The sequence below is a fragment of the Halichoerus grypus genome, chromosome 4 (assembly GCF_964656455.1).
Source record: "Halichoerus grypus chromosome 4, mHalGry1.hap1.1, whole genome shotgun sequence".
Taxonomy (NCBI): domain Eukaryota; kingdom Metazoa; phylum Chordata; class Mammalia; order Carnivora; family Phocidae; genus Halichoerus; species Halichoerus grypus.
Genome location: NC_135715.1, coordinates 172,050,762 through 172,063,566, shown reverse-complemented (window position 1 = coordinate 172,063,566; position 12,805 = coordinate 172,050,762). Strand labels below are relative to the sequence as shown.

Here is a 12,805-nt window from a genome sequence, read left to right as displayed (position 1 = left end):
AAGAGAGGGTTGTGGCGGGCACATCACAACTGCCCAGATAGGGGAAGATGAGAGAAAGGGATGACTTGAGGTCTATGACCAGAGGTCCTGCGCTTCTTGTCTAGTGAGGGCAGTGGTGCAGTGATTGATGCCATTGTTGAAGACGAGGAGGTGACCTAAGGTACTTGAGGGGATCATAGGTGCTGTCGCAGGCTAGTTCCTTTGTACTCGGAGAACTCTCTTATCTCCCGCCTTCTCCTGGACGTCAGCTCTGCAAATGGGCACCAAGCTGGAATTTTGATAATGAACTGAAAGAGAAAGTAGAAATCAGCAGTTTAATTTTCTTAGTTTATAAATGAGAAAGCTGAAACCTAGTTTGATTTGCTCATGGTTAAGGAGCCATTACAAAAAAAAAGAAAACAAAAAGTAAGTTTTTTTTTTTTAATGGATCAGTTAGAACTTGAATTTCTTACATCTTAGGTAAGTACTCATTCAGTCCCACCATACTTAATATGGTAAAATAAATTGGCATTTATTTTATTCATTAGGACTTGGACTCTCCTGGCAGAACATAGAACTAAGAACTAAGTTGTTGTTTGCCAATGTTGCTTTTATGAAAAGCTGGAGAAGGATTGTTTTAAATGTGTCAAAAATAAAGATGTCACTATGGTATTCTTGGAGTGTGAAAATGGGAAATTGGTTATCGTCCTCTCAATTCTACTATCCATTTACTGTTTTTATTAAATGTAAGAAACCTATGCTTTCCTCATTGTCACATGGACATGGCCTGAGAATATCATTGTTTACTACCTTAGTGGTAGATTTTTGGCTAAGGAAAAGCTAATGGACAGAAGTCCTAAGTTGAAAGGGTTGTGTCTTTCTGGAATCTGTCTTCGCTCAGCTGCTGCCAGACTCCCTTTCACTCACTCTTTTTCAGCCACGTTGGGCTGCCTCACTGTTTCTTAAATCCACCAACCACACTCTGATTTCAGGTCCTCCGCACTAGCTGTTTTCTCTGCCAGGAACAGTTGTAGGGAGCTGGGTGTACACATGGCATCCGACTCTGGTGTAGTCCTATCAGGGAGGGCTCTGTACTGCCGTATCTGACATAGCAGAGTGCTTCCTATCCTCCCAACCCGGCTTTATTTTCCCGTATCACTAATCATTTTTATTGGATTTTTTCCCCCATTGTTTTTACGCCCACAGCCAAGTGCCCAGATACCAACAGACCCAAGACTTTGTTTGAATTTTTATTTCTTAGAATTTAGCTCAGGGCCTTAAGATAATGGCATGGGTATTGAGAAATATTTATCTGCTCTATGCGAAACAGCAATGCAGGCATGATGATAAATGTGTTCACGTATCTGACAAATATTTATTGGGTGTCTGCAATATATCAGTCAGTGTTCCAGGCACTTGGGGATACCGTGATCTCTGCTATGTTGGAACTTCAATTTGAGAGTGAAGATGGAGACACACAGGTTGCCTGGCTGGCTCAGTGGGTTAAGCGTGGCGTCTGCCTTCAGCTCAGGTCATGATCCCAGGGTCCTGGGATTGAGCTCCCTTGGAGGGCTCCCTGTTCAGCAGGCAGTCTGCTTCTCCCTCTCCCTCTGCCCTACCCCCTACTGTGCTCTCTCACTCTCTCGCTCTCTCTCAAATAAATAAAATCTTTTAAAAAAAAGAGTTTGTTTAATGTCATTGTACATAGTAACTAATATCTATAGAATCAGGGTACTGAACCCTTGGGATGTTTTCTGAACATCTTTTGAACCTCATGGTTCTAAGATCTCTGTTTATTCAAGCTAAATTCCTCGCCCACCCCTCACCTCCTGTTCCAAATCAAATGTGTGGCGTTGGTGGCTGTTTGCTTTATTATGATTATTTTTTTAATAGTATTTCTTAACTGTGAGAAATTAGTGCCAGTTTCTATTTTTTATTCAAATGTAGAAACTGATAGGAAAATGCTTGACCCACTTTGGTGCTTTTCTGGGGTTGATGGAAATAGTATCATATGCTGTATTTAGAATTGATATCTTTTCACTCTTGGTATTTTGTGTAGAGAACTCATTTAGCTGAAGTGGAGTTACATAAATTGGAAAATAATGTGTTGCATTTAGAGCTATTTTTGTGGCACTTATTTGTATAACTGACAATTTTTGAATTACTATTTTTATTATTATTATTATTTTTTAAAGATTTTATTTATTTATTTGACAGAGAGAGAGACAGCAAGAGAGTGAACACAAGCAGGGGGAGTGGGAGAGGGAGAAGCAGGCTTCCTGCTGAGCAGGGAGCCCGATGCGGGGCTCGATCCCAGGACCCTGGGATCATGACCTGAGCCGAAGGCAGACGCTTAACGACTGAGCCACCCAGGCACCCCCCCTTTTTTTTTTTTTTTTACTAGTATTTAGTAATTGAATGATCCATAAAGTGTACTGCACTATTTTCATCTTAAGGAATATTTGCAGTGTTTAGATTAGACATGGTTACATCACCTTATAACTTAGTGAATAGGGAAGATACATACACAGAAATGTGATGTCAATATGTGTAAACTTGTCCAGTAAAACCTTTGCCCCTTGAACCCTAGATGAATAAGTAATTCAGGAAACTTAACTTCTAAGTGCTGAATATTGCCATCATAAAAAACCTTTTATAGAAATCTATAGATCTATTCAATAGATTTGAGTGAATGAGGTCGATCTGTTTATGGATATAGCTAAACAACTTAGATGTTACATTGTAGGGCGTCAGACTGAATTATCACTACTCTGATATGTGAAGTGAATATTTAAATACTAACTGTCTCAAATCTAGTTGCTGAACTGTACTAGTGATCATACCTTCAGTGTTTCACTCGTGTTCTTTGGAGCTTTTGAGAACCCAGAAAAATCCTCTGCATATAAAGTCACACACGTCAGAGGACCCTGTGTCTTGTATTTGAAAATTTCAGTACTGTATTTGGCTTTTTGTCCTCTAATTCAGTGGTGCTGGTTTGCTTTTTCTTTTCTTCTTTGCTGGGTCGTTGCTCGTCTCTTACCGGATGGCTTGTGGCCAGCCCTCACTCCAGTTCTGTTCGTTAAGTTCTTTTGGCTGCTGTTGGGCACACATCTCCTTGTTTCTTTGAATCTTTCGCTTCTGATCTCAAATGCTGTCCACTGGTGTCTTTGTTTTTGTTGTTTTTGTTTCATGTAAGCTCTATGTCTCTCTCTTCAAGTGAAAATATTGGTCGTTGTTAGAGCAGTTCTTTCCTTTTCATGAGCTGCGTTGAGTTATTACTGTTGGTGGATCTGATCTAACTTTTGTGTTCTCTTGTCTGTTTTAATTTTCTTGGTTTTGATAGGTAGCTGTTTTGATGTTAAGAGTTTGTTCGATTTTTGAGCTCCGTGCTATTAGAAGCTTTAGTATTCTTTGATTTTTCACATAATCTCAGTTTAAAATAAAAAGACCAAACTGAGTTTTAACTTTAGTGGAGTAAGTTAGTGGAGGGGAGATAAGGAATTGATCATTTTTTAAGGGGGTGTTTTGGGTTACTTAAGGAAAAAAAAAAAAGGCTTCCTGGTGACAGAATGAAGTCGTAAAATCCTACAGAGATCCAATTTAGAATCAAGGAGACAAGATGCCCTGGGTTTAGATTGCTACTCCAAATAACGTTTTATTGGGGGAAAAAATAAGGGACTAATAAAATGCATTGAGCATTAAGGCTCTTGAGTGACGATTGGATGGACATTGTGGGGAATTACTAGATAGAGGAAGATAAGTACAGAGACTCAAGCTTCTATCAAGTGCAAGTCAGTTAATATCTTTCTCTAGTCTTTAAATGATTTTAACACTATGGTATCTCCCCTTTCTTAACAGATGAACACTGGTCAGCGTAGGGATGGACCTCTTGTGCTTATAGGCAGTGGGCTTTCTTCAGAACAACAAAAAATGCTCAGTGAGCTTGCAGCAATTCTTAAGGCTAAAAAATGTGCTGAATTTGACAATACAGGTGAGGAGTTTTATATATTTTTGGTTCAAAAAATTTTTAAATAAGTAATCCCTTTGTAGACCTCCCTTGCTAATTTGTATGTTTTAACTATTGGAGATTGGAAGTATACTTTGAATCTTGTAATACATCGAAAATGTGTTTATAGTTCTAAACTACTTACAGGCCTAATTTAGTTAGGAAACATGAAGTTTAAAGCTTTGCACATACTTTAAGACAGAACAAGTGTCAGAAGGGCAAACTTATGGGTTCACTAATGACAGATAAATTGTGTGCAATGTAATGCTTTAATTCTTTAGTTATAATTTGAAAATAAAAGAAAAAGATATGTTTGCTAACGTGGCTTTAAGGTACGTGGTTTATGATCTGATATTTCATGTTGTTGGCCAGGATGGAGAATGATACCAAATTTAAAAAGTCTTATGTCTAAGTATAAAGATGGTTGCTTTTGAAGAAAATTCAGATTCTGAAGTGCAGACTAACTGGTTATAATAGTTAAAGAATTATTTTGGTTTATATCTCTGTTTCTCTTCTTTTTTTTTGTTCTAGTAACTCATGTCATTGTTCCTGGGGATACAGTTCAAAGTACCCTAAAATGTATGCTTGGGATTCTCAATGGATGTTGGATCTTAAAATTTGAATGTAAGTACTGGACTTGGGAGAACTACAAAATGAATTAAGTTGACTAATTTCATTTTTTATGGTGTTCTACTGCCAATAATTATTTAAGGAACTTAATGCTATTTTTTTTTTTTTTTTTTTTACCCCCTGGTTAGTCACTGCATTTTGAAAAAGCTTCTTATATTAGTGGTATCATTTAGATGTTCTTGATGTATCCACAGAAGTGCTTTTTAGTCTTTTTTAAAATCTTTTTTTCTCTACTATGAACTATTTTAATAAAGAGTAAATGGATTATATAGTAGACTTTTAAGCTTAAGCAATCCATATCACTGTTGAGATGTATTTAACTTAATAAACACATGTTTTAAATACACTACCGTGATGTGAAATAGTTTATGGCTTTTGTTTTATGACTTTTTTTTAGGGGTGGGGAAGGAATAGAGGGCGAGGGAGAGAGAATCTTAAGCAGGCTCCACACCCATCGCGGAGCCCGACCCGGGGTTCGATCTCACCCCTCTGAGATCATGACCTGAGCTGAAACCAAGAGTCAGACGCTTAACCAACTGAGCCTCCCAGGCACCCCTTGCTTTATGATTTCTGAAAACTGTGTACGCTTTCTTAGCTGATCCAATGTATTTTTGGAAACTGTTGGAAGTTTCGACTGCCTTGTACTACCTGATTTGGAGTGATTACACCAGCTGTTAATCCACACCTTTGCTAAAGATGTATCATCCTTATCTGCTTCTTGTTGGTGCTCAAGCACCACTACTTTGAGAACAGCCTTTCACCTTCCCTGCTCTCACTTGTTCGCTTTTCTTACCCTTGGATTCACTTAGGACTTCAAACAACAAAAGAAAGCTCATACAGGGTTATTTCCTATTCTTCAATAACTAAAGTATCTACTTTGCATATGATGGCTAAAATAGGACGGTGAGTATACCTGTTTTGTGCACTAGTTTTTTAGAAGAGAATAATGGCTGTAAAAGGGGTACACAGGGGTCTTGTGATGATGGGGCCGAGTATCTTGATCCTAGCGGTGGTTACATTACACACATGATTAAATTGTATAGATCTGCATGCATATGCACACACACAGACCTGACTGCATGTGTAACTGATGAAATCTGAATAAGCTCTATGGATTGTATCCATGTCAAATTCTTGGTTTTGATATTGTGCTCTAAATGTGTGTAGGGAGTTAGATTGGACACTGGAGGAAGGGCGCATGGGACTTCCCTGTACATTTCTGTGTATCATCCTATGAATCTATAATTATTTCAGATTAAAAAGATAAAAAAGGATAGCGAGTATTTTTAATGAAATCTTCTTTTTAAGAAGCAAAGGATGGATTAGAATTAGTTTTAAAAAACTTTATGTTATGGCTTTGTGCTTTGAAGGTTTTATGGTAGAAATGCTTGATTTATCAAGATCTTAATTGTGTTATTAATTTGATCTCTAGTTTGAAATTAATTGGGTTTGTAGAATGGTTTCCCTTTAGCAATTGGTATTCATGTCCTTCTTAAATGCAGCTACCACTGTCCTTGTGATGCCAATCTCCACTGATGGGTCAGATCCAGCGAAGGCTGTGACCAGCACTGTTACTCATCTCTGCTCATCCTGTCTGTGATTAGTCTGTCCTGGTTATGACCAGTTCAAGGAGTATGATAAGCAGTCGGACTGACGGATTATGTACATAGAAAAAAAAGTTTCCCTTTCCGCCTCACTCTTATTTTTGAACTTCTTTTCCCTTTTAAATCTGTGGCAAGTCTTATTGGGCCTCAGTGTTTAAAACATTTGGTTTCATGATTGTAGATGCTGTTTTACTGAACCTGCTCCAGAAGCTTTGCCAGCGGTTATAGGAAGGAACAGATTTTCGTAATAACAAGGTCTTAACAATAAAGAAGCCATGTGGAATTTTGAATGTTAAAGCACTGCCAGTTTAAGTCTTGTTCTTGTGAATACGCTCAACTTGCATCTGGTTAAATGTACACGCTACATGATTCATTTCCATAAAATCTGCCTTCTTTAAGAAATGGAAGTTTTATCATTTTAATGGCTTGGCCATGTCATTTTTATAGAATCACAATGGACTCAAGCTGACTCAGTAGTGTGCTGTTTGGTGATTCGCACAGTGGTGAATAACACACTCCAGTGTCAGTAGTTCTGTAGGATAAAGGATGCGTGGAATCTTCTTTTTTTCATTGTTTTAATTTTTTTAAAGATTTATTTATTTATTTATTTATTAGAGAGAGAGAGAGCACAAGCAGGGGGAGTAGCAGGCAGAGGGATAGGGAGAAGCAGGCTCCCCAAAGAGCAGGGAACCCGATGTGGGACTCAATCCCAGGGCCCTGGGATCATGACCTGAGCTGAAGGCAGACGCTTAACCGACTGAGCCACCTAGGTGCCCTCGTTGCGTGGAATCTCTTACTAAAGTTCATATCCTTGTACTTTCTAACAAAGAGTCCAAAGAGAAATAGGGTCAGGGTTTGGGACAATTACTGTTGTAAATAGTCACTGGATCTATCAAGAGAAGGCAAGAAACTGCGAATACCTTCTGTCCTAATATATATTTCTCACTACATTGTTTTTTGCGTCAGACCTGTCAGTTTGATTTTTTAAAATGTTCAAATCTATTCAGAACTTTCTGAAACAAACATGTATGTTGAAGAAACATGAGATGGACCAAAGCTTTCAAAATTAATTGTAAAGATTTATGACTTATTGAAAGTAGGTCTTGTGGTTGAAGATACCAATTAGCTTCCTGGTAGACAAAATCTTTACTTGTTTAACTATGTGGAAACATCAATATTCTCTTTTCATGGGATTTTTCCATAAACCAAGTAGATTCAAGATTAAATTCTATCTAAACTTTTCTCTGTAGATAATTACAAAATAACCTAACAAATTAAACAAATTTAAACAAATTAACAAAAAGGAATTATAGCTATCTAAATTTACCTATTGGAAATTTTCTGTTTAACCATGTTTGTCTTAATTGGTTACTATCTCCTTATTTTCCCACATTATATATGTAGAGTATATTACAGTGTCACAGTTAATGGATATACCAATGGAGATTCTGAGAATAGGCTGTAGTTACACTATTGTGCCAGCCATTTGTTTCTTACTTATTTTATAGATATTTTACAGAAATGAGAGATACAGATAGGAAAATTCCTTTAAGATTAAGTTTATGGCTGCTTAAGTCCTGGTTCTGTGCTAATTCCTCACATGCAACTTAGAACAGTCATCGTACAAGGGTGAATTTGGATAATTAAAGACATGACTAGAATGAAAAAATAGAAGATACACGAATAAGTGATTTTTATTCACCTTCTAGACTGTGAATACGGTGGAACTACATCCTAAAGATGTAAACTAGCCTTCAAAAAGAGGAAATGTCTTTTATTGACCTATCCTTTTAGTACAGTGCTTTCAAAATTTCCTCTAGCCTGAGCTGTTTTTTTTTTTTAATTAATTCTGCCTCTTCCCTTCTCATCTCAATGTGAAGAGGAGAGCAGATGGCTGTCATCTTTTCTTAATAATCTCTCCCTCTTCCCCATTCTCCTCTAAGTTTCGCTGCTGGAGAAGTTTTGAAAGTCCTTAGCACCCGAGGGCATTGCCATGAGAATGTGCCAAACATTTTACACTGGCCTGGTGTCTGTGAGGTGAGGAAGCACCAAGTAGGGTGATTTTTTGTGTCTGTTTTAGTTGAGATGGATGGAACCTAAAAGGCAATCATTATACCATCATATTATAAATAACCTCATAATCAGGTTAACAAACTTAGACTTTTCTATTAAATATGTTTCTTCAAATTTTATTCTATTCAATAAAATGAATAGAATCTATTCAGTTCTATTTAAACTTTGCTAATTCCTAAAAAAATAAATACAGCAAAGCATTTCTTTTTTTTTATGTTATGTTAATCACCATATATTACATCATTAGTTTTTGATGTAGTGTTCCATGATTGTTTGGGTATAACACCCAGTGCTCCATGCAGTACATGCCCTCTTTAATACCCATCACCAGGCTAACCCATTCCCCCACCCCCCGCCCCTCTAGAACCCTCAGTTTGTTTCTCAGAGTCCATAGACTCTCATGGTTCGTCTCCCCCTCCTCTTTCCCCCCCTTCATTTTTCCCCTCCTGCTATCTTCTTCTTTTTTTTTTTTTTTAAACATATAATGTATTATTTTTTTCAGAGCTACAGGTCTGTGATTCAACAGTCTTACACAATTCACAGCGCTCACCATAGCACATACCCTCCCCAATGTCTATCACCCAGCCACCCCATCCCTCCCATCCCCCCACCACTCCAGCAACCCTCAGTTTGTTTCCTGAGATTAAGAATTCCTCATATTAGTGAGATCATATGATACATGTCTTTCTGTGATTGACTTATTTCGCTCAGCATAACACCCTCCAGTTCCATCCACGTCATTGCAAATGGCAAGATTTCATTCCTTTTGATGGCTGCATAATATTCCATTGTATATATATATACCACATCTTCTTTATCCATTCATCTGTCGATGGACATCTTGGCTCTTTCCATAATTTGGCTATTGTGGACATTGCTGCTATAAACATTGGGGTGCACGTACCCCTTTGGATCCCTACATTTGTATCTTTGGGGTAAACACCCAGTAGTGCAATTGCTGGATCGTATGGTAGCTCTATTTTCAACGTTTTGAGGAACCTCCATACTGTTTTCCAGAGTGGCTGCACCAGCTTGCATTCCCACCAACAGTGTAGGAGGGTTCCCCTTCCTCTGCATCCCTGCCAACATCTGTTGTTTCCTGACTTGTTCATTTTAGCCATTCTGACTGGTGTGAGGTGGTATCTCACTGAGGTTTTGATTTGGATTTCCCTGATGCCGAGTGATGTTGAGCACTTTTTCATGTGTCTGTTGGCCATTTGCATGTCTTTGGAAAAATGTCTGTTCATGTCTTCTGCCCATTTCTTGATTGGACCCTTTGTTCTTTGGATGTTGAGTTTAATAAGTTCTTTATAGATTTTGGATACTAGCCCTTTATCTGATATGTCATTTGCAAATACCATATTCCATGCTGTTGGTTGTCTTTTGGTTTTGTTGACTGTTTCTTTTGCTGTGCAAAAGCTTTTTATCTTGATGAAGTCCCAATAGTTCATTTTTGCCCTTGCTTCCCTAGCCTTTGGCGATGTTTCTAGGAAGAAGTCGCTGCGGCTGAGGTCGAAGAGGTTGCTTCCTGTGTTCTCCTTTAGGATTTTGATGGACTCCTGTCTCACCTTTAGGTCTTTCAACCATTTTGAGTGTATTTTTGTGTGTGGTGTAAGGAAATGGTCCAGTTTCATTCTTCTGCATGTGACTCTCCAGTTTTCCCAACATCCTTCGTTGAAGAGACTGTCTTTTTTCCATTGGACATTCTTTCCTGCTTTGTCGAAGATCAGTTGACCATAGAGTTGAGGGTCTATTTCTGGGCTCTCTATTCTGTTCCATTGATCTATGTGTCTGTTTTTGTGCCAGTACCATACTGTCTTGATGATGACAGCTTTGTAATAGAGCTTGAAGTCCGGAATTGGGATGCCATCAGCTTTGCTTTTCTTTTTCGATATTCCTCTGGCTATTCGGGGTCTTTTCTGGTTCCATACAAATTTTAGGATTATTCCATTTCTTTGAAAAAAGTGGATGGTATTTTGATAGGGATTGCATTAAATGTGTAGATTGCTCTAGGTAGCATCGACATCTTCACAATATTTGTTCTTCTCATCCATGAGTATGGAACGTTTTTCCGTTTCTTTGTGTCTTCCTCAATTTCTTTCATGAGTATTTTATAGTTTTCTGAGTACAGATTCTTTGCCTCTTGGTTAGATTTATTCCCAGGTATCTTATGGTTTTGGGGGCAATTGTAAATGGGATCGACTCCTTAATTTCTCTTTTTTCTGTCTTGTTGTTGGTGTATAGACATGCCTCTGATTTCTGTGAATTGATTTTATATCCTGCCACTTTACTGAATTCCTGTATGAGTTCTAGCAGTTTTGGGGTGGAGTCTTTTGGGTTTTCCACATAAAGTATCATATCATCTGCAAAGAGTGAGAGTTTGACTTCTTTGCCGATTTGGATGCCTTTTATTTCTTTTTGTTGTCTGATTGCTGTGGCTAGGACTTCTAATGCTATGTTGAATAGCAGTGGTGATAGTGGACATCCCTGCCGTGTTCCTGACCTTAGTGGGAAAGCTCTCAGTTTCTCCCCATTGAGAATGATATTTGCTGTGGGTTTTTCATAGATGGCTTTTATGATATTGAGGTATGTACCGTCTATCTCTATACTCTGAAGAGTTTTGATCAAGAAAGGATGCTGTACTTTGTCAAATGCTTTCTCTGCATCTAATGAGAGGATCATATGGTTCTTGTTCTTTCTTTTATTAATGTATTGTATCACATTGATTGATTTGTGGATGTTGAACCAACCGTGCAGCCCAGGGATAAATCCCACTTGGTCGTGGTGAATAATCCTTTCAATGTACTGCTGGATCCTATTGGCTAGTATTTTGGTGAGAATTTTTGCATCCATGTTCATCAGGGATATTGGTCTGTAATTCTCCTTTTTGATGGGGTCTTTGTCTGGTTTTGGGATCAAGGTAATGCTGGCCTCATAAAACGAGTTTGGAAGTTTTCCTTCCGTTTCTATTTTTTGGAACAATTTCAGAATAGGTATTAATTCTCCTTTAAATGTTTGGTAGAATTCCCCTGGGAAGCCATCTGGCCCTTGGCTTCTGTTTGTTGGGAGATTTTTGATGACTGCTTCAATTTCCTTAGTGGTTATAGGTCTATTCAGGTTTTCTGTTTCTTCCTGGTTCAGTTTTGGTAGTTGATACATTTCTAGGAATGCATCCATTTCTTCCAGATTATCTAATTTGCTGGCATATAGTTGGTCATAATATGTTCTTATAATTGTTTGTATTTCTTTGGTGTTGGTTGTGATCTCTCCTCTTTCATTCATGATTTTATTTATTTGGGTCATTTCTCTTTTCTTTTTGATAAGTCTGGCCAGGGTTTTATCAATCTTGTTAATTCTTTCAAAGAACTAGCTCCTAGTTTCGTTGATCTGTTATACTCTTCTTTTGGTTTCTGTTTCATTGATTTCTGCTTGGATCTTTATTATTTCTCCTCTTCTGCTTGGTTTAGGCTTTATTTGCTGTTCTTCAGCTCCTTTAGGTGTATGGTTAGTTTGTGTATTTGAGACCTTTCTTGTTTTTTGAGAAAGGCTTGTATTGCTATATACTTTCCTCTTAGGACCGCCTTTGCTGCATCTCAAGGATTTTGAACAGTTGTGTTTTAATTTTCATTTGTTTCCATGAATTTTTTTAATTCTTTAATTTCTTGGTTGACCCATTCATTCTTCAGTAGGATACTCTTTAGCCTCCATGTATTTGAGTTCTTTCCGACTTCCCTCTTGAGATTGAGTTCTAGTTTCAAAGCATTGTGGTCTGAAAATATGCAGGGAATGATCCCAATCTTTTGGTACCAGTTGAGACCTGATTTGTGACCTAGGATGTGATCTATTCTGGAGAGTGTTCTATGGCACTAGAGAAGAGTGTGTATTCTGTTGCTTTGGGATGGAATGTTCTGAATATATCTGTGAAGTCCATTTGGTCCAGTGTGTCATTTAAAGTCTTTATTTCTTTGTTGATCTTTTGCTTAGGTGATCTGTCCATTTCAGTGAGGGGGGTGTTTAAGTCCCCACTATTATTATTGTATTGTTGTCAATATGTTTCTTTGCTTTTGTTATTAATTGGCTTATATAATTGGCTGCTCCCATGTTAGGGGCATAGATATTTACAGTTGTTAGATCTTGTTGGATAGACCCTTTAAGTAGGATATAGTGTCCTTCCTCATCTCTTATTATGGTCTTTGGTTTAAAATCTAATTTGTCTGATATAAGGATTGCCACCCCAGCTTTTTTTGGTGTCCATTAGCATGGTAAATAGTTTTCCACCCCCTCACTTTCAATCTGGGGGTGTCTTTGGGTCTAAAATGAGTCTCTTGCAGACAGCATATTGATGGGTCTTGTTTTTTTATCCAGTCTGATACCCTGTGTCTTTTGATTGGGGAATTTAGCCCATTTATATTCAGGGTAACTATTGAAAGATATGAATTTAGTGCCACTGTATTGCCTGTAAGGTGACTGTTACTGTATATTGTCTGTGTTCCTTTCTGATCTATGTTACTTT

The 12,805-nt window shown here is 37.8% G+C and overlaps 1 protein-coding gene across 1 annotated transcript in view; it reads left to right on the top strand.

Moving 5' to 3' along the window:
- BARD1 (BRCA1 associated RING domain 1) overlaps nt 1-12,805 on the top strand; it is an 81,897-nt gene that overhangs the window by 57,320 nt on the left and 11,772 nt on the right. Inside the window, exons 8-9 of the mRNA XM_078070032.1 lie at nt 3,838-3,970; nt 4,517-4,609. Coding sequence (XP_077926158.1) covers nt 3,838-3,970; nt 4,517-4,609 — 226 coding nt within the window. The remainder of the gene's footprint in view (nt 1-3,837; nt 3,971-4,516; nt 4,610-12,805) is intronic.